We start from the raw sequence: 27598 nt of genomic DNA, 5'->3' as shown, positions 1-27598 counted from the left end.
CACTTCTATAAGCGACAGGAAGAGGAGCAACTGCTTTCTGACAGAATGAGGTGAAGGAACAAGAAACATGCAGGAACAAACAAGACTGTTTTCTGCACAACTGTGAACAAACTAACAAATATACTGTGGAGAAATACATATTAGTAGATCTACCCGAACAGTGCAGAAGACTTTGGATTGACAGATTGTAGTTCATCATGAACTAGATGGCATCTTATCTCAATCTTGTAAGCCATGAACCACAGTCAGATACTTGGGATGTCAGCTAATCAAAAGCACTATTTATGGGTTCTTTACACACAAAAAAATGTAGTCTTTAAAATAAGTAGCATGCTTAATGCAAATCAAAGCAGTGAAAGGCAGTACAAAGACAGAACAAATACCATTCAAATTGACCTCAGTGTCAAAATAAAACTGACAAGTGTATTTCAACTGTTTTTAAATGCAGCTAAATAAGGGTATTTGATTAATAAAATGATCAGCAGATACAAGGGACTTCGAAAGTTTCAAGGAAAATAGAGATCTTTCCTACTTTATAAGAGATTATTGGATGAAGGAGGAAATAGCAGCTGCACAGGCAGATGAACATTAAAAACAATTGTAACAAAAGTCAACAGCAACAGTAGCGCTGAGATTTCCCTCGCAGTTGAAAGGCTGTTTCTTGCAACAGAAAGAGCTGATCTTACTTGTACAAATTACTTGGCCTCTCAAAAGTACATTTCTTTTCATCACACTGAAATACAGTACCCAGACTGTCTCATAGGCGATTAAAATGGTCTTCCCTAGAGAGAAAGGTCTTAATAAGATATTTTTCAATAAAGCTTTTGATGAAAATAAGGACACGTTCATAAGAAATAGCCAATGAGAAAGAAAAATATCTAGGTAATCAATCTTTATGCATAAACATCCAAATATTGTTTATCAAAGTGCATCACCACTCTATCCAAAGAAAGTCACTGATCCTTACATTTAGAAACATAAGCCCAAAGATAAACCACTTTTTAATAAACATTCTGAATTTGACAGCAAAAGGTTTTTTAAATCTTGTCAGAATGAAACGCCAAAATAAAGGTGTCTTTTCCTGGATGCCCTTTGTAATTTCTGGTGTGCCGTTTTACAGTGGGAAACAGACAGAAGAGTATTAACAGCTCAATAAGAGCTTGGTGAGACCTCACAGAAAGAACTGCAGGAACAAGAAAAACACTGAAAAATTAAGCTGAGGTCTTGCTGCTTGCCAGTTTTATATCTGCCACAAGGATAGCAAATTCTCAATGCTGCACAAGCCTATCATAGAAAAAAAAAGATAATAAAAATTCATTCTGCCAAGTTACCAGAGTATTAAAAATGTTTCTTGCCAGTGGTGAGGATGAATCAGCAACCACAGACAGAGGAAATATTTGATTTAAACCTGAGATGAGAGTTCTCAAAAAATGGTTTTACATTAGGATGAAAAATGAAAAGTTCTGTATATGTAATACTTCCGCTACATTTAACTAAAACCTTTATAAATCCAGCTATGTGGAAAGACACTGCTACATCAAAGAGAGTCAGGCTGACACTGGCAGTTGATACAGGATGGAATAGCACCAGCAGTTGCACTGACCTCCAAGAACTTCTTCCCACAAAACCAAATCAAAACAAACAGGAAAATACCCTGAAGTGATTTTTGCATGTGTTTGTTTTAAGACCTCATTATCAATAAAAGGCACCAACGTGTTGCTCTGTAAATTAACAAGCAAGCTCCTGGCAACTGGAAGCAGAGGACACGTCATAGGAATTTCTTTTTTGCTGGGTTGGTTTTTTTTTGTTTGTTTGTTTTAGTTGCATTTTTTTTAAAGGCAGGTCACAGAAATTCACTTATTACAAATTACTTGTGGGATACAAAACACTTAATTTTTAAAGATGAGCCGCACGACCATTGAAAGCTAATTAAATATTGATAGATCATTGAATAGCTTGGGTTGGAAGGGACCTTTAAAGATCATCTAGTCCAACCCTTCTGCCATGGGATCAGGTTGGGCTTTGACTGGCAACATATGCAATGAATCTATACTGACATTTTCAAAAAAGCAGTGGTTCCTCAGGGAGTTGCACCCCAATGCTGACTCTGGTCTTCAAATAAATGAATAGACTTACACTGCTTTTGGCGTGAGCTGGTTTCAATCATCAGAAGTGATTTAGCTGCGCAGTGTGAAAGAGTGAGAAGGAGATAAAAAGGAACTTTTCCTATCTGTACAATATTTCTAATGAAATTCAAAGGCAGAGTTCAAAAGGCACCTCTTTACACTGACACTATAGATTAATTTGAAGTTAGAGATATTTTCCTCATGTAACTGTTCAGCTTTCTATACTGCATTATCCTTGTTGCTAGAGAGAATTGTTTCAGCACAGACATAGAATTTCTGATCCACAACTCTAGACAACTCTTCATCCTAAAGCAGAAGCACAAATTCTCAGTGACACCCCCACTGGGATACAAACTGCTGTAAGAAGGAGAACAAAGATAGCCTTTCCCCTCTCTACCCCTCATCATCCAGGATGCTCCTTTCTCTAAGGCAAACTTATGTTAGGAACAAAGCATAGCTGAGACATCGCAACAGTCATCTCGCCATACAGCTTTGAAGTGGACATTCACACTGCATTCTCAAGAGTTGGTTTCTACTGATGCTTCTCAATTACCTATAATAAAAAGGGGAGAAAAAGTCAACTTCATTTGCTAATACAATCCATGACTACCGAACTGCAGTACTGCAAGTTCTCTCGCACATAGGGACTTAAAGTTTTTATTGTGTTTCCTCTCTGTGTGAAGCAGACTGTCAGCAATTACTTTTACATTAGCTGAATTACTGTATCTTGATATTCACCTCTTCTCTTGTTCCCCTCCCCCTAATATATTCTTTCATCATTCCTCAGCGTACAGAACACAGATATGCCCTACAGCTACTTCCTGCTCTTGCATCCAGGGAAAACATCCATTCCCTGGTCCAGGATTTTTTATTCTGTGCTTTAAAAAAAAACAAAACACACCAATAGGAACCATAAAAAATCCATCATCGTTTTGATGAGTTTGCTCTATAACAGCAGTATCAGGGCAAAATAACAGATACCATCTCTGTGGCTGTTTTCTCTCCTTTGATCCCATCAGGGCTAACCTGTTTTCAGCACGTCAGTGACCTCTAACATTTCAGACCTGAAATTTCAGCTGCTCATTTCACATTACCAAGCTCTCCTTGTTCTCTTCCTAACACGAGTCCCTTTGCCTTCAAGAGGGGAAGGAGTCAACGCATTATCTACTAGGTCGATGCTGATCTGCTGTATGAATTCTGATACACTGCTGATAGAATGATTACCAGCAGTATTCTCAAAAAAGCCTCTCCAGCATCCAGTGAATAGCAATCACAAAAGAAGCAATCCAAATAACATTACAGATAAATTGTATATATTGCATTAGTAGCAGTTTAAACAGAAATATGTATGTGCTCAGCATTAATATGAAAATAAAACTGTTTCTCAATAAAGTGTTTTGCTTATTACAAATAATTCCTTAAAACCAAGCAGAAAAAAATACCTTTTCTAGCAGCTCTAGTATAATTTCCTACATATGAATCTTTGATTAGGACAAAAAGGAGCAATAATTCTGCTGTTTTAAGAAACCATCTATTTTAAGTATTCTCTTCTTTATCACACTTTCTGATCTAAAAGCAACAGTTAATATAAAAAACCAAATATAACACAAAAATATAGCAGAGACACTGAGAAGAGCTGCTTAGAAGGGGCAAGCAGAAGAGATACCAACACACAAAAAAGTCTGTGCAATCAGAAATTATTTCCATGATTATTTACATATACACACGTATTTATATATTTTACATTTCTTGACTTCAAACTCCTATCTTGATCCATTCAGAAGGCAGCTCTGACAAACTTTTATGACAGTAATGTCATTATCTCTCTTGATTGCTAGGAAAAAGCCTTTGTGCGAGCTATTTTTGTATGAAATTTTATATAGGTTACTGGAAATATTTTATCACAGTTTATGAAAACTCCAGGAACTCAGACCACAAAGACATTCACAGGCTGTATAAATATTGTCACCAAACAACTGGAAATCTGATCCCGAACAGCTCCAACACAACTGTCTTCTTGTTGTAGAAACAAATCTACCAATGACAACAAAAGAATTAAAATTAGTATCACCCCATATGAGGAAGAGAATAAAGACTTTTTACAGGTTGTGGAGGATTTTTACACAACACTTCCTATATAAAGCCACTTTAAAAGTGCTTAAAACCTTATTTTAAAAAAAAAAAGTTAAAAAAATCATTCTAATCCTCTTTCTTGTGATTTTTCCTTTTTCAGCTGAAACCATTCAACTGTTTTCAAGCATAACAAGAATGACACATGCTACTCCGTTTTAAAAAGGTCTTACAGATATTTTGCTGAAAGGCTCCAAAAACTCCACCATTGTGGAGAAAGAACTTAAAATTTGTCAACGCGTAGTCAAGAACCACAAGCACACCTACTACTTTCCGTGTGTGATTTATACATCTTCTGCTAAGCTCAGGCCTCACAAATGCTTTGTTTTACATAGGAGTGTAGAGTTGTTAAGAGTTTACCAACAAAACTCCCCAGGCTCCCGTTGCAGTGAGCACTCTCCCAAGTCACACACCACAGGGCCAAGCAGAAGTTTTGATGCAAGCAAAGGTCTTGCTTCCTGGAGGTCAGTGTGGCCCCACAGGCAGGAAACGTGCTCAGAGTGCTCCCTCTGTTGATGCTTCGATAAGAGAGGGAGAAAGAGGAAGTGGCATGTCTGAAACGCATAAAGAGAAGCAGAGAGGGAAAAAAATAAGATATAAAGGTAGGGGTTTACAAGGGAAGTGGGGCAGAAGTTGAGGACAAGGGATAGAGGAGAATTTGGAAAGGGGAAAAAAGAGAATTAAAGGGAAAACAGGAAACGGAGTTGCAACTGGTACAGAACAATCATACTCTCACATAAATTCAATTTTTTTTTTATTACATTACTTTTGGTGTAACACTCCTTTGGTGTGTACAGACTACATGTGGTATTTCACAGCAAAGCATCTTTCTCAACCACTAATGTAAAACCATGCAGACAACTGTTGTCTGCCAGTATTAGTAATCTGACTGGTTCAAAGGGCACTAGACAGTCTCTGGATCCAAACTCTTAACTATGGCAAGAGCAGAGGTGATCAATATGATTTCACATAAACAAAAGCAATGTACCTTCTCTTCCCCTTTCCCAACAGAAAAGCTTTAACAATACCTTGAAAAATATTAAGATGAAAAAATACTGATCATGAAGGCTTCAACTGCTTGGCTTCATAGCAGTACTATTATATAGGACCCATACCTTATTTAATGCACTGAACTATCTGTGCTCTGAAGATGAGCAAAGACTGCATAGCAGAAAAAAAAGATCTTCCTTCATCTACTGCAGAAGTTTGAAAGTGTGTCTCAACTGACAGAAGGAGCTGCGCAACATCAGTTTTTTGTGATGATGGCAGTTAAACACTGCCATCAAGAATCAGACTTGTACTCTTGCAAAGACTTCAGAATGTAGTACATTTCAAAACAGTCTTTTCCCCAAGAAGCTACCACACCTTCTTAGTTCATTTGCTGGACCTCCGACTTCAGGAGGACAGTCTGATGTGTGGGCATGCAAAGCTCTTGCAAATGAGACTGAGGAGTTGTCTAGTCATATGCAATTCTAAGTAATCTTAAAACAAACAAATAAACAAGCACACAAACAAAAGTAACAACAAAGAAACAACACCCACCCATCCAAGTCTCCACAAAACACCACCTCTTCATTTCTCAGACATTTAAGGAGGGGGACCAAGCTTGTTCCACTGTATTCACAATTACTTTTAATGTCTCTGCCTTATCCTCTTTCCATGTTTAAAGGGAATTATTTCACTCAGCTCTCCTGATGAGTCAACTCCAACTGTAAATTAATTCACTTTAGTATACTCTACCTATGATGTCACAGAAGAATGCATAAAATATCAATAAAGCTGTATTTCTTATCAGGTTTGAGGTACATGCTGTAAAAAAGCTTGGTGCCATACACTAAACTTTAATATACACATAAATGTAACATACATATATATATGCACAGGGTTGGACTTAAACAATATGCAGTGCCATACAGAAAATAAGTGGTTAAAAAGGAAGACATACAAGTAATTAAAAAATAAAACATTAAGAACCTTCACAGTGTAGTGCACGTAAAGAAATCACCTATTCTTTTCTGCATCTAAAATATCTTTCAAAAATGCTACGAATGTTAAAAATGTTTTTAATAAAGCTGTTTCCATTTGATATCTCCTAGCAAGATTTTGTTTTCATACTACTCATTCCTTTACTACCTTGCACAATTTTTCTATTTGTTTTTAAACTCAAAGAATCACTTAGCATTTAAAGATATGAAAAACAATGAAACCATATCTACCTTCCCTCCACTCCCATTCTGCAAATAAAAGTCTTGACTGAATCACAGTGATTTGGGAAAGTCATTATCCAAATGAGCTCTAAAGAAGCCAGATGTGTATGATTGTGGCCAGCCCAGGGGAGGGAAGGTAGGTAAAAGGAAAAAAGATGGCTTTCACTGCTAAGTTACAGTATTCACAAACCTTTTTAGAGCTCTATCAATGCAAGTTACTTCAACGGTCATTTATTGCTTTCCTTAATCTTTTGTACTGTGAAGCTAAAAAGGGCTAACATTTGGACTACAGATCAGGCGAAAATCAGAAAAGTCTTATTGTATTGCAATACAAGGTTAATAAGAAATAGGCATGCTGAGAGAGGATAAGAAAACTAAAATAATATTTTAAAAAATTATTTTTTGTGCTATGCCCTACTGAACACAAATTTTGCTCCATTCAGCAATTATAAACCCTACATCTCATTACAGCACTATGTTTAAAATCTCATCTATTGCTACAGAAGACAGAAGTTGAGAGCTGTGTTAGCTAACAGGCAAACCAACCCTAACAGAGTCTTCTACAATGCACACCCAATTAAATGTGGCGGTCTGGGATGCTGGCCTACTGTCAGCTGCAGCAGAGTTCACCCAGATCAATACAGCTGAATGAGCTGCATAGGGGTGAGCATATTTCAGCCTGAACTGGAGGACTAACTGAAAGTCAATAGCGAAAGGCTAGTGTTTAATCCTGTAGTATACAGGTACAGCATTTGTGCATCACTCTGATAATATCCCGCAAACCAATCTCTTAAAGAACAAAGGGATGATTTTTTTTTTTTCCCTACTACATTCCCAACATCACTGTATTACAACAGGTAAAATTGTGTAAAATGTCTGCCCACATAATGCATTATATTTAGTCGGTTTAGTGACGCTGCTCTCAGGTTCCCCCACAGTCCAACAGCATTTTCGCTACAGTGAGCAAAGCGGGCAGCCGGGGGCATGAGGACATCTAAACGTGGGTTATTTTGGAGCACCGTTCGCCGGGCGGTGGGTACACCCAGGGCTGCCTACCAACAGCAGGCAGTTTCTTTTGTTCCCTCCAATCCGTCATTTTCCAGCGGGCACGGTGCTGGGCAGAGGGAGCCGCGGGCTAGCGCCGCTCCAGCGACGCCCCGGGGCGCATCGCTCAGCCATCCCGCGCCTGGCACCGCTGCTGCTGCTGCCGCCGCCGCCGCCTCGCCCCACATAATGGGACAATTCATCCCCTCGTCCTCCCGCTGCCCACGCCTCCCTCGCCGCACAGGTAGCGGGCGATGCCCACCCCGGGCCGGGCAAGCAGGCGCAACCTCTTTCCGAAGTCCGCGGGAGCCACCTCACGGGCAGCGGCTGCCGAGCGCAACCGCCCCCCGCGCAACTCTTCCAACGACCCCCGCGCAACGGCCCCAACGGCCGCCCCCTTGCGGCGGGGCGGGGCGGCACGCCCCACACACAGCCGCCCCGCGCCCTCCCCTCAGCCCCTCGGCCGAAGGAACGCAACCTGCGCGCCCGGGGCGGAGGTGTTCCCGTGTACCCCCCATCTCCGCCCAGCCCGGCGCCACCACACCCCACGCTGCCCGGGGGTGGCTGTACCCGGCGCGGAAAGGCGGCGAGGCCGGCCAGCCGCTGCACGGGAGGGTTTGTGACCCTGTCAGCCCCGCTGGGGATCGCCCACCGCGCGGCAGCCCCCAGGGGCGCCCGGCCCTCGCCCCGCCGCCGCAAACCCCGACCTCTCCGCCTGTCACATAAAAACAATTATTGACTCGGCCGGGGGAGGGGAGGAGAAGTTAAAAGCCGTGAGGCGGAGGAGCGGAGGCTGGGGGCGGCCAGCTCCCTCCCCGCTATCCCCGGCCCTCCGTTCGGGGCGGCAAGCACCCCACCCCGCCCCCGGCGGGAGCCCCGGCCGGTCCCCCCAGTACCGCCAACTCGGAGCCGACAGCTTGTAACTCACCCATTTATGTCGAACTGGGCTTTGCCTGGCGACGGAAACAGGCTTAAAGTTTGAGGCGGCTGGCCACGGCGATGGGGGCGAGAGACAGCCCGAGCCGCCGCCACGGGAAGGAGAGGAGGCTGCTGACAGAGCCGCTCCCTCCTCCGGCGGCCGCCGCTCTCAGCACCCGCTGCAGCTGGGCTGCATTCTGCGTCCTGCCAGCAGCACCTCGGCTTCCCTCAGCATATGTAGTCGTATGTATTTATTAAAACAAAACAAAAAAAAACCCCAAAAAAACCCCACAGACCAAAAAAACCCAACAAGAACAACCAAAAAAAGAAGAAATCAGGCGAGAGAAGGGGCTCAGCCTTCAGCCCCTGCCAGCCACCTGGGTCCCCGCTGCCGCCGGGCAGAGCAGCCCAGGAGAAAGCGCGGGGCCGAGCCCGGGCGCCCGGAGGCGCTCCTGCTGCCGAGCCCCGGAGGGCGGGAGTCGTTCCCCCTCCGCCGGCCGGTGCGTGCGGCGGGGCGAGGGGAGCAGCTGGGTCTCCCCCTCCGCGGGCGGCTGCTGCTGCTGCTGCTGCTGCCGGGGCGAGCGGCGCGGCGCGGCTCGGCGCTGCGGGAAGTGTCGCGAGACTGCGCCAGAGCCGCTGCGCCGCCTCGGGCCGCCGGGAGCGGCGGCGGCGGCGGGGGAAGGAGGGCGGGGAGGGAGGAAGGAAGGGGAGCGGAGCGAAGCGAAGCGGCGGGTCCCCTGCGGGGTTAGGGACGGAGGAGAAGGGGTGCCGCAGCGCCCCGGGCCCGCCTTGCCCGACGGGGGGGGAGGGGGAGGGAAGAGGGGTGGGTGGTTCCTTCCCTCTTAGGCCAGGAAGCGTCGGCCGGGCACGGGGAGGGGAAGGGTCTCGCCTTATTTCGGTGCTGGGGGAGGAGGGAGGGCGCTTTGGGCTCCGGACACCGTCTGTGGGAGCGGGCGGCCGCTCCCCCGCGGCGGGACAGGAGGGTACCTCAGGCTCTTGCCACCCACCTTCCTCGTCGGCGCACGCCCCCGGGAGAGGTTACCCGCTCAGGCCGTGCCCGGTCCTGCCCCCGGGGCTCTGACCTCGGGGAGACGGGGAACTGTAGCGGCAGCTCCGTGGGTGCCCCTCGTCTCGCCCCGGTCTCGGCCGTGAGGGAAGCGGGGGTGGCAGCCCGGGCCGCACCGCCGGCAGCTGCCAGGCTCCCCCCCCCCCCCCAACACTTTACAGTCTGGAAGCCGGGAGGGAAGAAAATGTAGAAAGACAAAAAGATCAGATGAAGGGTGGATTTTTTGTTGGTGGTGTTTCGGGGAAAAAAGAGCGGAGTCGCACATGAGCAGCTGATTGTTCTTTTCAGGTATTGCAGGAAGATGTGAAATGCACGCTATAATAAAACTGAGCAAAAGGGAGAGCAGTTCACAGATCTGTAACATTTCTGGACAGACAGGCACCTACTGAGGCCTTATTCACAGGCAAAATCTTCACCCAGGTAAAGAGCATTGGAAAAAAAAACCAAACCCAGTAGTAGCCAAGGGGAATAGCAGATTAAAAACTATGTAATCTGGTATAAACAATAACGATAAGTAACATCTGTTACAGCACAAGCACCTTCAGTGCTAACGAAAGGTTAAGCAAAAAAAGCCTGTTCTAACCTCAGGTAATTAATGTGGGTATAAAGACAGAAAACTGACAGTAACACACAGGATAAGATTTTTGTACTTCTCCTCCCTGTGCTCCCACCCAAGTACAACAGAGCTTTTTGAAAAAAGTTTTTTTTCAGGTTAGAAAGTCTTTCCAGGTGGCATCTGGCTTCTTGGCTATGAAAATCCATATTTTTGGAATTGTGACAGTGGTGAACTGTTTGATAGAAAATTAGGGGAGTTTAACCAATTAGAGGCTTAGGTATTTAGACTGAATTCCTAATTCTTGACATAATTTTTTTTTTAAGTTACTTATTTACATGCTATAGCAGCAATGGAACATCAGCATTAATGAAGTTTGTCTTTTCTAATTCTAATCTTTTGTGAAAAGTTAGTTATTGTGATAAACCAAAACCTTCGGAGACATAATATGCAACTTTTCAAAAAGTTTTTAAACATAACTAAAACAGGAAAGTAAGTTCAACTATGAAAAGGAATGCAAATGGAAATAGGCTGGATGTAGGTGTAGACAGCCTCCAGCTGTTTCACTGAAAGGTTCAAACATTTAATCATCTCAGTACTATTTTCAGGAACACTGGGACACCAATCACAAACTACTGATGGACTTCCATGACTGGAGGCAGAGGGGGAAACCAAAAACAAATTCATTTTATCTTCATAAACATGCAGACCATCTTTTAGCCCAGTCACACACTAGCAGAAAGCGAACATTCATTTATTCATACACCTTAATAAATGCTGGCTTGTTATCCACAATTCTTCGTTGCATAAGGGCATTTGACCTCTATTACCTGAAAAACTTTTAGAGTTTTGCTGTACTATCCCATTCAAGGATAATCACCAGATTAGAATTATTTTAAAAGAACCCAAATTACTTACATACAGTGAAGACTGAGATCTAGATTATGGTAAATTTAAGTAAGTAGTGGGGAAAGTTAACTCTTCTCCTTTAAATTAATCACTGCAAGTGTATTCTCCTAGCTTCACCTCATTCTCACTCCAACCTATTAGGGGATCTTAGTATTAAATTAACATGGTTGTTCTCATCTCACGCTGATGATACTTTATTAAGGGAATTCTAAAAATCATACTATTTTATTAAATGTAAACTTTGGTAAAGTTAGCCAAGCAAATGTGCACCTTCCCCCATGCTGCCCCTTTATAGGGCAAGAATCAGAGTTTGGTAGAGGTGCTAAGGATTTTGAATGCCATGGAGGAGATGGACATACCTGCTTTTCAAAGTTTCTTTTCTACATTGTCTGTTTTGTGCTAATAATGAGTGAGAATCATATTTTGTCTTTGGAAAGATTCTTTTAGCCAAAAAATGTGCCTAGAATGTAGATCAATACCTTAATCTCAAAACGAAGCAATAAATGAAGTTATAGAAGGAACAGTTATACCAAAAAAAAAAAAAAATTCAGTGGCTACACAGATCAAGTAAAATACTCTGAAAATGACACCAAATATTAATAACTACGAAATCAAATCACTTATAAGTAAAATTTTTGTTAAAACATTTATTGTCTGTAGAAACAAAATTTACATTGATTTTATATAAACTATGTTAAACATACATATAAACATACCTACATCTTAATATATACTTATGAATGAGGCTTTTAGATATGGGATAACATTGTCAAAAGCACCGTTGTGGACTCCAAGGACTACAGACTTAAAATGCATTTGCACTTAACTCCATCTTCAGTAGTTTAGAAATGTCATTTCTTATCCACACTTAGAAATAACTACATTAAAGGTTTCTAATATTGTGTTTGCATGTGTACATAAATGTGCACATACAGACAGTAGATGGTCCTTATGAAACTACAGTATAAATAAGGTCATTAATGTATTCCTTAGAAGTGGACATTAGTCCACACCCTCATTCAATTGGGGGGAAAAAAAAATTCCTGCTATTCTTAAAACAAAACAATGAGGCTTTTTTTTATTCCATGAAGAGTGTACTCAAACAACTGTTTCCACCCTGTCTCTTCCCTCAACAATAAAGACATAAGAGAAGCCAGTCACAAAATAAAAGCCATCTACTACATTATTTACAGAAAATGAAATATTAAAAAGACAACATGAGATTTAGACTGCTTAGACAAAATTCAGAGCAATGAACAGTGAACAGAAGAAAACTGTATTAAAGTGGCAGGCAGCATTGAGCTATTAAACCACATGGCTAAATACCTACTCAAAAACCCTCCAACAACAAAAACCATCAGGCATGGAAGGAAAGGGCAGGTGTTATGACAACAGTTTTCTGTGATCTTAACACTGAAAATTTATGCTCACTGAGCTTGAAACAGAACACACTTAAATGTTCATCACTGTCCTTAAGGTCTATTAAGAAGTCAAGTATTACAAGTAGGCTTTCAAAGATCTTGAAATGGCTTTTATTATTTATTTTTTTTTCCTTCGTAAGGAGGCTGAAGAACCTCCTATCTTCAAATCCTGCAGCAGCAGAATGAAGTCTGTCAAGGGCCAGAGTTATGTGCAGAAACATATTTTATTTTTTTTTCCTCCTCCAGATTCATTAGGATGCAAGTCTGAAGTCTTTTTAGAGAGCTCTCCCGTAGAGAAATTTGTAGATGGCTGTTCAGATGCTTAAAGAAAGGCAAGAGGCATGTTTCTTCCCACAGTGTGGGAAGAGATCCCTTCAGAAAGCAAAGAAATTAAAAGATATCCCTCAATATACAGTCTTCTAAGGTGAATACTGCGAAATCAAGTCTCTCTTTGCTATAATCTTTAATCATCATCTTCGAGCAACTCTCACTATCCATTTCCAAGACACAGCAGAAAATGACTTTCCGATGCATAACAAGCAAGTTGAGAGCCCTGCCTTTTTAATGCCACAAAAGCATAATCTTGGGATTTTTTTGTTTATTTGTTTTTAAAGCAACTAAGTTCATATAAAGAAAATTCAGCATTTCACCCTGAGGCCCTGGGAGAGAAGCAGCAGGTAAACACTTATCACAACTGGAGATCAGCTGAATTTACTCCCATCCTCTGCTATCAGTTACCTGAGTTGAGAGTTACATCCAGGTCTCAAGACCACCTAAATCCATCAGGTAAGGTGATTTTACACATGTAAGCAATTACTGGAGTTAAGGCAGGCTTGTAGAAGCCCTGCAATATGTTGCTTCTTACTAGCCCCAGAATTTTGTTAACCTTGTGAACTCAATCATCACAAAGTTTAAAATGAGGATTCTAACTAATTATGTAGACATTAAATGGATCGGCAATATAAATGCTAACTTCACAACAACTTATTATTTCAGACACTTATAAGGAAGACTAGTCATATTAAATCCACTGCATTTTGGATAGCAATTAAAAAAAACAACTTCACATGTGAACAATTGAGAATATGACATGAGCATTTAACAGTCATTTCAAGTCAACCAAAAGAAAGGCAATTCACATTTATATTTTCAAAGTATAAAACAGAAAGCTCAAAAGCTCTTAGACAATCACATTTTTAACTTGCCCTTCCAATGCAAATGCAGCGACAGACTTTACTAATACAAGAGATGCTCTTTTCCTTCTGAGGCTTTACACACGTATTTAAAGTAAGTGGTTATTTTAACAACTGTTATGAGTCCATGCTCTCATTAGAAACAATGCAATAATCAGGATATTACTTAAGTCTTTGTACAGGTGTTTTCCACAATGCAGTCACAATACAGAAAGGCACCGAGTTATTCAAGTAAATGGACCTTTCTTCTACTTAACGCTTTTTTTTGTGGCTTCACAACCCAATCAGTAACTTCAATACTTTGTTCTCAACAAAGCATTATATTCCAGTACAACAGAACTTTCCTGTGCTAGAAGAATAAATAAGCTGATTTGTGTATGAGTATATAGACACAAGTCTCTGTAATTCACAAAGATAAATGTATATAGCAATGTCTCACACCAGGTAACAGAGCAGATGCCTCTAGCGCCTAAGCCAGTCACAGAATTGAATTTCTGCATGAATTTTATAAAATATAGGGAGTTTTACCATGACAAAATCCTAAATTAGTAAAGTTATCAGTAAAGAATGTGATTTGAGCAAATTTATCACCTTTAATAAAAGCTAAAGCAACTGAAACAATGACTGCATTTCATCATATGACACCCATCTTGGGACCAAGGTTGGGCAAGGGGGAGGAAAATAAAAAAAAAAATCATAGTCAGTAAACATGCCAAAAAAACCATGTTTGTAATATGTCGCTCACAGTTGTAGAAATAAAAAACAAACAAAGCTAAACTGTTAAAGCAGAAAACAAATTAGAGATACCTAGTCATGCACAGGTAAAATAAGAAAGCACAAAACCAGAGGAACCAGTCAGACTTTCAACCCAGTAAAGCAGCATTTAATTGACTGAAGTCTGGCTACTTCAGCATTACTTCCAAACAGTGTTAGCAAGACTGCCACATCAGAAGTTTCTTCATGTATCCACTTTTCCCATTTGCTCAACAACGAGTTCTCTTCAGGCTTTAATAAGAACACTGCAGGAAGCTTACAGAAACAGTAGAATCCTGTTGAATAAGACAATATAGCTTCAGTAGTTTGTCCTATGTCATATACGGTTTTACTTCTTAGGTGTTTTACAGTGCTTTACCACATTCAGTAGCAGTGCAAGTAGCTTGTTGGCTTGAGGATAAACCTGCCCTCATCTGCAGGGGTATATGCAGCACTCGCCTGCCAGCTGCCTGCTCAGCTCCAGCTACTCCACATTCACTTTGGGTTGACTCACTTAAGCTCGTTTCAATTCCTCATTTTCATGTCCTCGTAAACCTACACAGGATGATTTTGCCAGATTCATCACTGACAGCATAAGTAAATAAATATTTTCCTGCGTGCAGAAAGTTGCCTGCCTCTATTTGACCAGGGAATTTCTTTCCTTTAGCTTCCCATTCTGTGTGCACATGTTGAATCTTGGGTTTTAGAAACAAACCATCTGGTGTCATTGTGGAACGACCGTAACATCAATGAACGTGGCACACTTTCTGCCTGCTTATTCTCTATGAACGCTAAGCAGTGCGCTCCATGAACTGAAGATTTTAAGTAACACTATTTTAGCTGTTCTGAGCCATACCTACACTTTCAAATAGTCTCTCTACTGAAGGCATTGTTGAAAAAACATCACAAAAAAGCATGCAGAAATCACATCCTGACTTCCCACCCAAAAAACAGATTTCCTTTTCTATGAACATACCTCTACCCAGTATTAGAATTCTGATCTACTATCCACGACAGAGACTAGCCTGCATTCTGTATGGCTAACACTGTCTGGGAAATGATGGAAATAGATTAGCCTGCATACGCTGTGGATATGGAGAATAACTTAATTCTCAAATAAGAACATCTCTGAAAACTACTTGCTAGGCATCTTTAATTTACCAGCAATAAAAAGTCCAAACAAATCTGTAATACATACACACAACCCTATGATATATTAAGGCAAGGCTATAAACAGGAAATAAACACAATATTGTGTATAGCTGCTTATAAAACCTGTCTGGCTATTTGAGTTTTGCACACAGCATTACACTATTGCAGTACGGTAAAGTTCAGAGAATTACTGGGATTTTGAACGAAATTACAAGCTATCTGCATTAAAGCAGTTTCAATTATGAACAGCTTTGTTAGAAGACATGCTTATAAAAACTTACGTTTTTTGTTTTTCTCGTAATTAAATACTTCAGGCCCCAATTTCAGAATCCAGGAAATCACCAAGTCATTTATGACGAAAAAGATTAGAGAACATGTGGCTTGGTCAAGAATGTCATACACCAAAATATAATGAGACAGAATAATTTTGAATACAGACCAACTAATCCTCTAACAAACCCAAGCATGCTTTCAGTGCAGTTATAAGCTACTGCTACAGTACGTTACATACCTGCCTGTTACCATTCATTTTAATCAAATACTGAAAGTTGTCCCAACATTCTAACAATTTACAAATGTATATACACATCAGAAACCCCAAGTATATTATTCAACTAAAATAAAGTAATACAAATACTGTTTTACAGAAATGACTGAACAGAGGTGTTAAATCTATTGCACAACCTAAAAGGTCATTACTTGGAAAATCCTGAGCTAATGTGCTATTACCAAACAATTCAGGCACTTTTTTTTTTCTTTTTTTTTTTTATTACATAAGCAATAAACTTCCAACATATAAACCTCCGGGTATAACAACTCAAGTTCCATCTGTAACATCATGCTTAGAGAAAAGGTATTCAATAAATAAGACTCCCTTCAATGACTTCTTTACTTGAGACTGGTATGTAAAAGGAACTAAAGGTACATACTACAATGTTTCAATTGAATAGTGTACTTTAAAAGCAATTGTTAAAACTGTAAAAAAGTTCTGCAGCATTCCACTACTGAAAAATAAAGTTTTTTTTTTAATCAAGAAAGTTACAGGGTTAGTTCCTTTATCCTATTTTAAGTCTTGACAATGTTGTCCAAAAATGAACAGATGCTCCCTTTGCTGTATTATCTGTTTCAACTTCAGGATCACAGCTCAGTTCAGGTTTCTGTTGCAATATTTAAATTTCCCTAAAGAGAGAAAAAAATCGTTACTGTCAAGTTGTAATAGTGGAAAAAAGCCTCCCAACCTTCCTAAGTACTGTATTATTATAGTATGTAACATAGGAGATTCTTTCAATTATGGATTGAAACAGCACAATCTTAAAGGATGCATATGCATAATTATTTCAAAAGGGTGAAATAAAGACTTTCAGATTAGTTTAACAAACCTCGAGGACAAGTTTAATCCTTACAATAGGCAACATATGGGAAATGCTAGAATCTGAAGAACAGTTTTGGTTTTTAAGAATTAGCCAACCAGCAATCAGTATGCTGTTAAGAAAATGGCTGTCATACTTACTCTTCAGGATTTATTTTACTTATTATTTACTTTATTTTACAACTCAGAGGATACTCTAGTCCTTCATTGAGCCAAAAAAAAAAAAAAAAATATCAATATTCAGATCTTATTATGCTTCTCTAATTCAAATCATGATCTCCAGCAGCCAGACTGTGTTCAGCATGCTTTATAGGTTCCAGACAAAAACCTTAATATCCACTTATAGAAAAGCATTGGAAATTATCAAGGAAAAGCTCACTACAACAAAATTATAGCACTTGGATGCCCATTTTACAAGGTCATAATTTTTGGAAAAAATCCTTCTCCATCTATTTTCCACCAATTCCTATTCAATTTAGCCTTCAGAGGTCATACTTATCAGAGTCCATGCAAATGTAAAAGGCATTCACCGGTATACTTCAGCAACAAGTGACCCGTTTACTCAAGGGTTTGGTTCTTGGTTTTTTTCACACAGGACTGTAAGGGGCTGTGTAGGTCATCTAATCCAATTCTCTGATGTCATGAGTAACCTTCTACTACTTTGATCATACTTGATCAATTCTAAGAAAGGGTTTAGAATGTTTTAACTACTGATCCTCACAAAAGCTGCAACATTTTATATAGTTCAAAAGTTCTTCTGCAGTTCAAGATTATTGCTGTCCCTTGCACACCATCAATCAAAAGGTATCATAAAATGGATATGCCCAATTATTTCAGCTTGAGCTTATGAAACCATTTCACACAGTCAATATATAGTATAGAATGCTTTATTCAGAACAGCACTCCAGTGTGTGCTTTAAAGCACATGATTAATTTAAGGTATCATAAACAAAAAGGACAAACAGATGTAGTAAAAAAAAAAAATTAATACCCTTCACACTGATTTAAAACCATACCCTAAGAGGACATAATATTTCTTTTACAGAAGGCCACTTCCCCTTCCTATCAACAGGAAGGGAGATCAACTGAGCTCAAGGAGAGAACACTGAAAGAGAGGCAACTACAGAATCTCAGAGGCCACCTCTGATCTGCAATTACCCAAAGCACGTTTCAGCAAGTTTCTATGGAATAAACATGGAAGAAATAGGAGCCCGGAATCAAGTTTGCTCGTAAAGTACAAAGAGCCAATATTCCAGAAAATCCCATCCAAGTTATTCCATGGGGATTTAAAAATTGGAATGGATCATATGAATATTCATATTTTATAAATGGCTTAGTGAAAAATAAGTTAAGCCAACTTACCTTTTCTTTCCTCAAAAATCCATCTCTGAATTTATTAGTGGTAAATCCCCTTACACCAACAGAACGTAACCGCTGGTACTTAGCCTGAATATATAAACCCTTCTGTACTAAGCCTGATTTATAATGGGATTGCAAACGGCCATCCGCAAAGTTGCTCTGTAAGGGTGGGGGAAGGGAGGGAAAAAAGAAAATATGGAAAATGAGGGCATCAAAACTCAATGGTTTATATTTACAGTTATACACATGTAAAACTTACAGTACTGGACAACAGAAGTGTGCATTTGCAAGTGCAGAGTGCATTATTTCTGATTTAATATTCCTCAGACCACTAGTTACCATGTGGCTCAAAGAACTGCTGTATTGTACTTTTAAAAAGATCTGAAATTATCTTCCTCATAGAAAAAAGTAGATGTACTGTACAACATTTTAACATTTTTTAAACTTTAATGAAAGTAAACTTTTTTCTTGATGATGGTTTAAGACAACACCTCACTATTGCTAAAAAATTCACTGATGTCAGGCCTGCAGTGGGCGCACATGGCAAGTCAAAAAAGTCATACTAAACAGAAGTGTATATATATATATATATAGTATATATATATTTTTTTTTTCCTATAGTTTTAAGATCTTACGATCTGAACATACGTTCATTGCTCTATGTCTTGGTCACCTCCAGACTGGAATACTAACTAACCTAGTGTGGGACCAGGAGCAGAGGCCACAGAGATAACAAAAGCCTTACAGCTGAACAGCATTATAAATACACAGAAAGAATATAGCAAGATCAACACTGACCACAGTAGTTAAGGTTATAAAAGAAGGTTTTCATTCCTAAGCACTTGGACCTCCAACAAAATAGGCAGTAAAAAAAATAGGCAGTAAGAAAACCCCTGTTTATCATAATTTCTCATAGGTTTCCAGTACTGCCATTTTAAGTTTTCCAACGTGATCCCTTTAGAAAGCATTCCTGTATATATTCATCCTTTAAATGTAAAGGTTTCCCCTCCCCTAAATTTAAACAAACAATGGCTTTCCAGCCGAAAAAGAAAAAACATCCTGACCATATAAAATTCTTTTATAAACACCTTTAAAGGGTAGGAAAGAACAAAACATATCACAGAAATAGACCTTCTTGAGCATGACCCAATTACTTTGGTGAAATCAGTCTCCTTTTGACAGAGTAAGGATCACTTCAAAAAAAAAAAAAAAAACACACACGCTCTGACGTTGCAGTAAGTTTGGTACCAGTTTTTCCCCTGTGTTTTCCACTGCATGGCTGGTGAACAGCTAAGAAAGGACTGTACAGAACAGAGGTTCCTTTATGCAAATGCAGAGGGTTTGTTATTTCCCAAGTCATTTCACCCACACGCTACGTAGAAGATAACTGAGAAGCTGGCCCCATCAGTCCCCCAGGGTTACTCTTATGGTGCTTGTAGGCAGAGGACACTTGCAGAAGGCTATTAAATGCTAACCCCGTTCCTAAAAAGTATCAGAGTCCAGGCACAATACAACAAAGTGCAAGTAAATTCTCTAAGTAGGCACATGTCTACCATAGGGAAAACTGAAGGGCATTTTTAATGCTGGATTAAGCCCCTGAACACAGTTAAAAGTTCCCATTTCCCCCACAGCTGCTGTGGTTTTCTGCTTTGACCTAAGTAGGTAGAAAGGATGAGGCCTTAGTAGTCTGCCACTGCATTTGCATTACAACAAGGAGCAGACCAAGTGAGAGGGGAAAAAGGCACAAGATATCGAAAGTGAGATTACACACAGTTTAAGAGTGTGAACTCAAGTATCTACATGCTCCATAAGTGAGGTGGGAGGGGAACAGCGGTATTATTAATGTAGAACAGCATCAGCTGTAGACCAAGTTAACAGATTATATATACATTCATTATGTAGGCACTGCAGTCACACATAGCTTAGAGCAAAGTGAGGTAATCTAATGTGTGTGGAAAACATCATTAACTCCTGGTCTAAAATAAGAAAAAAAAAAAAAAATCAGCTAAAGTGACATCTATTATGACTCTCTTACAAATAACACTAATGACAATGCCTGTGAACCAATGCAATGGTACCTCAAGCTCTAAAATAAGTCTATATGAGCAAATATATGTCACCGCACTGGGTCTGGCTGGGATGCAGTTAATTTTCTTCACAGCAGCCTACGTGGTGCCACATTTTGGATTTGTGACTAGAACAGCACTGGTAACTCCCCAGTGTTTTGGGTATTGCTGAGCCCTACCCACACAGCGCCAAGGCCTTCTCATCTTCCCCTACTCTGCTCCCCAGCAAGTAGGCCAGGGGTGGGCAAGAAGATGGGAGGGGACACAGCCAGGACAGCTGATGCAAGCTGAGGAAAGGGCTATTCCACACCATATAACCTCCGAAACACGCTCAGCAACAGAAACTGGGAGGATGGGGCTTTGGAGGAGGGTAGCTATTGCTTGGGGACCAACTGGGCATCAGTCAGCTTCTGGAAGGTGGTGACCGACTGCCACTGCATCTTTTTTTTTCTTCCTCCTTCCTTCACTTAAACCGTCTTTATCTCAACCCCTGAGTTTTCTCACTTTTGCTCTCCATATTCTCTCTCCCATCCTGCTGGGGGAGGAGGGGAGCTGAGGAGACAGTGGGCGAGCAGCTGTGTGGTACTTAGCTGCTGGCCGGGGGTTATCCCACCACAGTCACAAATACACTGAACTGTGTTAAACTGTGAATGAAATTAAGTTCTAAAGATTACCATGCATGTATTCACGTGAAGGTTGGCTTAGCAATTCACTGCAAATCGTCATTACAAGAAAGACCTTTTAAATTTTGTAAGATTTCTCCAGAACCTTTATAAAACTGCTGTTAAAAAATACCTTAAATTTTTTCCAAAAAGTTAAAAAAACCCCACATATGGTCTTGCAGTATGTTAACATACACTAAATAAATCCTCTTTTTTTTCTTATTAAGTTAAAATGCCCCCATTTTATATACCAAGAAGCATGGTGGGCTTTGGACTTTTGCGGGGGAGGGGTGGGCACAGAATGGCGGGAATGGGATTACATGCATGTGTGGGTTTTTCAGTAGTTTTATTTTGTTTCTTTGTTTAATTATTCAGTCAAGAAAGTCTGCTGAGTATAGAATATAGTCAAATCACCTTCTAAGCAGGTTTCAGCAAGAGCATGGGAAGGAAAACCCCTCTTATGTTACACAGAGAGAAACGTAAAAAAAGAAGTTGATAAAATTAAGTCAAATCAGCACTGCTGTTTCCATGGCAGTAATAAATGTGTTATACACATATGTAAACTGCAATGCAAGTACATATGCTATTTTCCCTACAAATATTGAAGCACCATGGGACAGATCATTGGAAACAGCAATATTCAGGCAATATTCACATATATGTATGATGACAACTGAAGTGGACACTTTCAAGCTTGCGTTATTTCCAGAAGTGTAGGCTGATGTAAATGAAGGCAGCCTTCCATTTCCTTTATATTACATCAAATACCAACACTGCCTCAATGATATGGCAGCTGGGGCTAAAGACCTCTCTGTCCTCTATAGGTTGATATTATAGAGGGGATACCAATTAAGAGGCTATGAGGTCCTTACATGTTAAAATAGTTATATCAGGCTGACACAATAAACTTGGAAAGACTTGGAAAGTCTTTTTTTTTTTTCTTTCAGCAGAATGACGTTAGCATTTGTTGCTGGTGTTAGCTTAGCTATCTGACTGTCTTATACTGGCAAAACACACCTAAATGGGAGAGCCTGAACCAAACACCAAACAAAAAATTCCACACCTACACTGCCCCCCTTTCAAAACATCACCCAAAAATGCCATCAAAACTTTACTTCAGCTTCACTATCTACAAAACAAGAAAGATAATTACCTACTCTGTGTGTTATTTTACGCTTGAGAACACACCTGTTAAATAAATAGGGGTAATTTTAAGATAGAAAATGAGTGTAAGGTGTTCTAGGTTTGATTAATACTTTTCTAATATAAAGAGCTTTAACTGGATCCATGCATATCATGTCAACAGAAAAGTAAGAAAGTGGGTTTTGTTTTTCTGCTGAACCCATGATACATTTTACAATCAAAAGGCATTAGAAAGCCACTGCACTACCCCAGGAAGAAGCACAGTTGCACACCCCTTTACCATCTTGAGGCCCGAGAATAAAGCTTCACAATTTTTAATTTTTTTTTTTTAAATGCATAGGTAGCAGTATGCAGAGTATACACCAGAGATTAGTTCCCCAGAAATCGCTATACAAAAGGGCTAATAAAAGTAACATAATTTTGAAAGCAGTACAATTCAGTTCTCCCAGTATTGGGAAATAGTTCAGGCTTCCGCACACATCAGGTGAAGGAAAGAAAGCTGACCAATTTGGGTTTTGGAAAGATGAGTTTTCATTGTCCAATTTCTGCAACTGTCATTCTCAACTTTGCAGTTAATTTATTTCACCTGCATGGACAAAATACTGTACAACCCTGCTCAATCCACTGCCAGCCCTCTTGCCTACTAAAAGCTAAGCATCCCATTATTTCAATGGAACAAATTAGGCCACGATGACACTATTTTTCATGGCACTTAATACCTTAAAAAAACGTGTCTCCCGTTACTGAACTCAATAGGATTGAATAATGATAACGTACACCTCACAAAAGCTGATCTGTACCTTAAAGTGTCTTCTGATGGGTCCTGCGTTTTCAAGGTGTCCTCTAATACGTCTGTGAAGGTAAGTATCACTTGGTTTTGAAGAATAGTAAGAATTCTAATAGCAAAACAGGAAAATGGGAAAACATTAAGTTAATGTTACTAAATTATTCAAGAAAATATACAAAGTTTCCAGTTTATTCTAACAAATATTGCAACTCTTTCAATCTTGTAGCATTTGAGACAATGACACTGCTTGAAGGAACCAGAGCGACAGGAGCATAGGGCCTGGGGTCCACGCTGGCTGAAGTGATAGCAGAGCCCATAGAAGCAGATGATACAGACCATCCTACCGGAATATCATCTTCTTGGAGAGATCTAAGCAGGTAACAACCCAATTAAGATTCTCCACCCCTGCCCCCCCCAAGAACAGATGCCTCAATTTGCATGCAGCAAGTGTAGCAGACAGGCTGCTATAGCAGTCATCCCTTGAGTTAGGGACAAGGACAACAAGATTAGTACTCTGGACATCCCTGCTTAGCATATGGTCATCATAGATTATCACATTTTAGAGGAGAAGACACACATACTGTTACTATACACACTACCACAGTAACCAGACAACAAATGTATACCACATTACGTTGGTCCTTAGAAGATTCTACTTTTAACTCTGTATCACACAACAGCCTTTTGAAGATTACTTGCTTGCAAGGAACACATGTGATTTCAAAAGCAAGTGGCAGAGACAAGCAGTATGGAAATTACTGTGTGTCACACTCAACAGCTGCAGTCAAACAGCCATGGTTTGCATAAAATAGAGGACTCCCTCCAGCCACTGAGTATTTTGGCCCTTTTCCAACTTTTCCTATGACAGCTACGTTAAGAGGATGCAAACAGCTACAATATTATTCTCTTGCATCACTGCATACAGTTAGAAATATTTACAGAAGCATTACATACTGGCATATGCTACATTAAAAAGTCATCGAATGCAGACAGAATGGACTTGCTAACGAACTCTTAGCAATCAAATTTTTTTTTTTATGGTCCACTCTTGAATAGTCACAAAAGTGTTCCAATGCTGTTGAACTCTGTTCTTTCAAAGGAAATTTTAACAGCTTCAAATACATTTCAAGAAGAGCCTAAGAAGAGGACTCACATGAAATATTTCGTATATACTAACATATAACAATAAATGCAAATGCATATTTTGCTGTTTACAGAATTTGTTCTCTAACAAAGTACCAAATGTTTCCAGTTGCAGAAACACTTTAGGATATGCTTTCCTACACTGTTACGAATTTGAAGGGGGAGGCCCTATAAACGCAACAGAACAGTGTTAGACTCCAAGTTATCTTTTAACAGGGATTTAAGCTAGGTTTTTTTTTTTTTTTTGAGAATATATTATTGCCTACAAGTCAATTATTTAGCTTCTTAAAATGCCTTGACAAAAGGCAATTCAGCAGAGAACAAAAAGAGAGGAAGAAAGACTCTAAGAAGTGAGATCAAGGTAGTCAAAATGGCTTTTCCAAGAAAAAAGGTATGGAAAATTAAATACACAGATGGAAAAGCATGTCTGGAACTTCCCAGTTCCCTTCTTGTTCTAAGAATATGAAGATACTCCATGAAATCAAATTAACTTCCTCCATACAACACGTAATTAAATCAGGAAGCTCCCTGTTGAAGCACACTCCTCTTAAAGCTGAGAATTCAGCAAGACAAAAAAAAAAAAAAAAAACACATTCAAGAAAATTTCCTGTTAGAGTAAAAAATAAACCTTTGGGAATTAAAAGAAAGCTTGTCTCAACTAACTGTGGATACATCGCTCCCCATCCTCACCTCCCTCAATATTCAAGTACATTCATGGAAACAAAACCATTAGAACTACTTAATGCACAGATGGAGCAATCTGCTCTTCATGAGTTTCCTAAACCATAGGCTTTAAATGAAAAAAACCAAAACCAAACAAACAGTGAAGTACAAATAGATACTTGTTCTGATCTTTTATTCTTTAGCTATGCTCTTTTCGTCAAAGGGATACAAGACTAGATGGACATTTCTTACCATCAGGGCTAGATAGACCTGCTAGATGCACCTTCAAGGCACAAATTCTTCTCAGCTTTTAAGCTCAAGCTACAATTACTGAATATTAACGCATGAAACACTCCCGTTTACTGGCCTGCTGTAGCAAATGCTCATACCTTGCACTGTGGAGCTCATATTGGTTAATCATGGGATACCAAAAGTAGGCCAACCACACCAATACCATTTCCATGTTTAATTTTTACCCAAATGACTAATATTGTCCACTTAACAAGATACCAAAAAGAGGTGGTAATATCACATTTTGATAGTTTACCATAAGAGCACTTTAATATGACAAACACATTATCTGTTTTCACATTAGGCAACATCCTAGGATCAAATATGAGCTACTGATGAGGCTTTCAGTTGTCAAGCATCCATCTTTTACCAATGCTGATATACACAGCTCCTCAAGCAACAGGAATAAAAACCACAATGGAATTTTACTAATAAAGATGAAAATGTGCAAATATTTATCCAATATTTTTTTTGTTTAAATCCTGTGTTGTAATTTAAGATGCTGCAGTGGTTTTCCTGTCAAATACTCTTTTATTAAAGTTATTTTTGCCATGTTTTCCGAGTGTTGGCACTGTTATGCTTGTCATTTGAAACCTGGCTCTCTGACGTAATTTTCTCTCAGTATTTACCTATAAACTAGAACAAACAACCCTTAGAGGAGTGTTGAAGGTTAGAGTTTTTGGTTTGGATTTCCAAGGGTTTGCTTTTAATATTACAGATGGAACTCTCCTAAAATGTGGTGAGATGTCTATTATGTACTTTTTCACGTGTTTTCCCACACCTTTACAATTTTGCTCATACAATGTGCTATTGCTACATCTCTTCTGCAGCATAAAGCAGCTTCCCACAAGAACTGGAGAATTCTGCTTGGACTGTGAAACCAACTGAACCAATACCTACCCAAGAATCTATAAGACTGAGCAAAACCACAGAAAGTTACTTTCCTATTCAACAGCTATTATTTTAGCTCTTGCTTACATTTCAAACTCTTCCTCATTTTTTCCATGTATTGCAGTGCCCCAGTAATATATCCTTCATTTTAGGATGTTTCCTATTTAAAAAGGTGTGGTCAACCCAACATCAATGTTCTGGTGACCCATCAAACCACTTCTTAAATCCAATGCATTGTTCCCCGAACACTGCCTTTTAGTTGTGGTCCTTACATTTTTCAAGGTGCCAGGCAGTGTTCATACTTAAAACGTACTTTTGCAATACAAGACTCTCTGAACAGCAAATTCCAAATGTTTGCGCTCTTGCAGAAAGCAGCTACAAATAACTTTTACCTTAATTCATTTTTGTTTTTCTAAGTCTGCTTTCAACTCTACTAACATTACACTTCCAAACGAAGTGGTCGTGAATACAGTCACGCAGCTCTGAATTTATTACAGAAAACCTACTCAATACAGAAATTATCCATGTGGCTGATATTACAGTTGGCTGGTTGGGTGCCACTTCACTTAACTCCCACAACAAATACTAAAGCAGTGCCAGCAGCTTACAGACACAGAGATCAGCTTTGAACTACAGCCCACCAGGAGCAGCTCTTCTCCTATCACACTCAGTCCTGAAGAACTCCTTCAAGGAAAGCCATTTTGAGCACCATGCATTCTCACACAACATGTCTATGTGTCACGGGAAGGGCTACACAACTGGAGCTAGCTTATTCAGCAGAATGATTTGCACTGCCTCAGATAGGAGTTAGCTGTATTACTGATCTGCTCTGCCCAGGAAAAGATTACCCTCTTTCTGCATTACTTTACATATTGAGCATTAGACATATACTAGATAAACAGGAACACAGACAAGGGCAGCAGAATAAGAATCAAAAGGCATGAACAGAAACACAAAAACAGAGGAGGAGATGCAATTAAGAAGTGCCAATTAGTCTATTGCAGACACATTTGCAAGATGTCTGTAAGCCCTCCGAGCCAGTCGGTAAGCATTGATTCATCTTTACTGACAAATGTGGATGGCAAACTTTTCCCACTTGTCTGCAAACCAGCTCCTGCATGGTTGACTTCATGCAGAGTCATTCCTTCCTTAGGACACCTTTCCTTTGTAATACCCACACTTTCACAGTTGCTGTTGTTCTGAATGGATAACTTCTCACTGCACTGCAGGACTTCCTAAAAACTGCACGTTTGCAGTTCGCTATTACAGAATCACAGAATGATATGGGGTTGGAAGGGACCTCTGGAGATCATCTAGTCCAACCCCCCTGCCAAAGCATGTCCACCTAGAGCAGGTTGCACAGGAACATGTCCAGGTAGGTTCTGAATGTCTCCAGAGATGGAGACTCCACCACCTCTCTGAGCAGCCTGTTCCAGTGCTCTGTCACCTCTAAGTAAAGAAATTTTTCCACATGTTTAGATGGAACTTCCTACCTTCAAGTTTGTGCCTGTTACCTCTTGTCCTGTCACTGTAAAAGACTGGCCCCATCCTCTTGACACCCTCCCTTTAAGTATCTATAAGCATTGATAAGATTTCCCCCCTCAGTCTTCTCTTCTCCAGACTAAAAAGACCGAAGTCCCTCAGACTCTCCTCATAAGTGTTTAGTCCTCTAATCATTTTCATAGCCCTTTGTTGTACCCTCTCCAGCAGTTCCCTCTCCTTCTTGAACTTGGGAGCCCAGAACTGGACACA

At 40.0% G+C, this 27598-nt stretch overlaps 2 protein-coding genes across 2 annotated transcripts in view; both read right to left on the bottom strand.

The window, feature by feature from the left end:
• The window catches only part of SH3KBP1 (SH3 domain containing kinase binding protein 1), a 231594-nt gene extending 222862 nt beyond the window's left edge, over nt 1-8732 (bottom strand). Inside the window, exon 1 of the mRNA XM_074158570.1 lies at nt 8436-8732. Within this exon, the coding sequence (XP_074014671.1) occupies nt 8436-8439 (4 nt within the window). The 5' untranslated portion in view covers nt 8440-8732. The remainder of the gene's footprint in view (nt 1-8435) is intronic.
• Nucleotides 8733-16243: 7511 nt separating this feature from the next.
• Nucleotides 16244-27598, bottom strand: part of BCLAF3 (BCLAF1 and THRAP3 family member 3) — a 31866-nt gene continuing 20511 nt past the window's right edge. Inside the window, exons 10-12 of the mRNA XM_074158558.1 lie at nt 22872-22967; nt 18204-18359; nt 16244-16651 (exon numbers count right to left, since the gene is read on the bottom strand). Coding sequence (XP_074014659.1) covers nt 16622-16651; nt 18204-18359; nt 22872-22967 — 282 coding nt within the window. The 3' untranslated portion in view covers nt 16244-16621. The remainder of the gene's footprint in view (nt 16652-18203; nt 18360-22871; nt 22968-27598) is intronic.

The sequence above is a fragment of the Numenius arquata genome, chromosome 1 (genome assembly GCF_964106895.1).
Source record: "Numenius arquata chromosome 1, bNumArq3.hap1.1, whole genome shotgun sequence".
Classification (NCBI taxonomy): domain Eukaryota; kingdom Metazoa; phylum Chordata; class Aves; order Charadriiformes; family Scolopacidae; genus Numenius; species Numenius arquata.
This window is presented reverse-complemented; position numbering and strand designations above follow the sequence as displayed.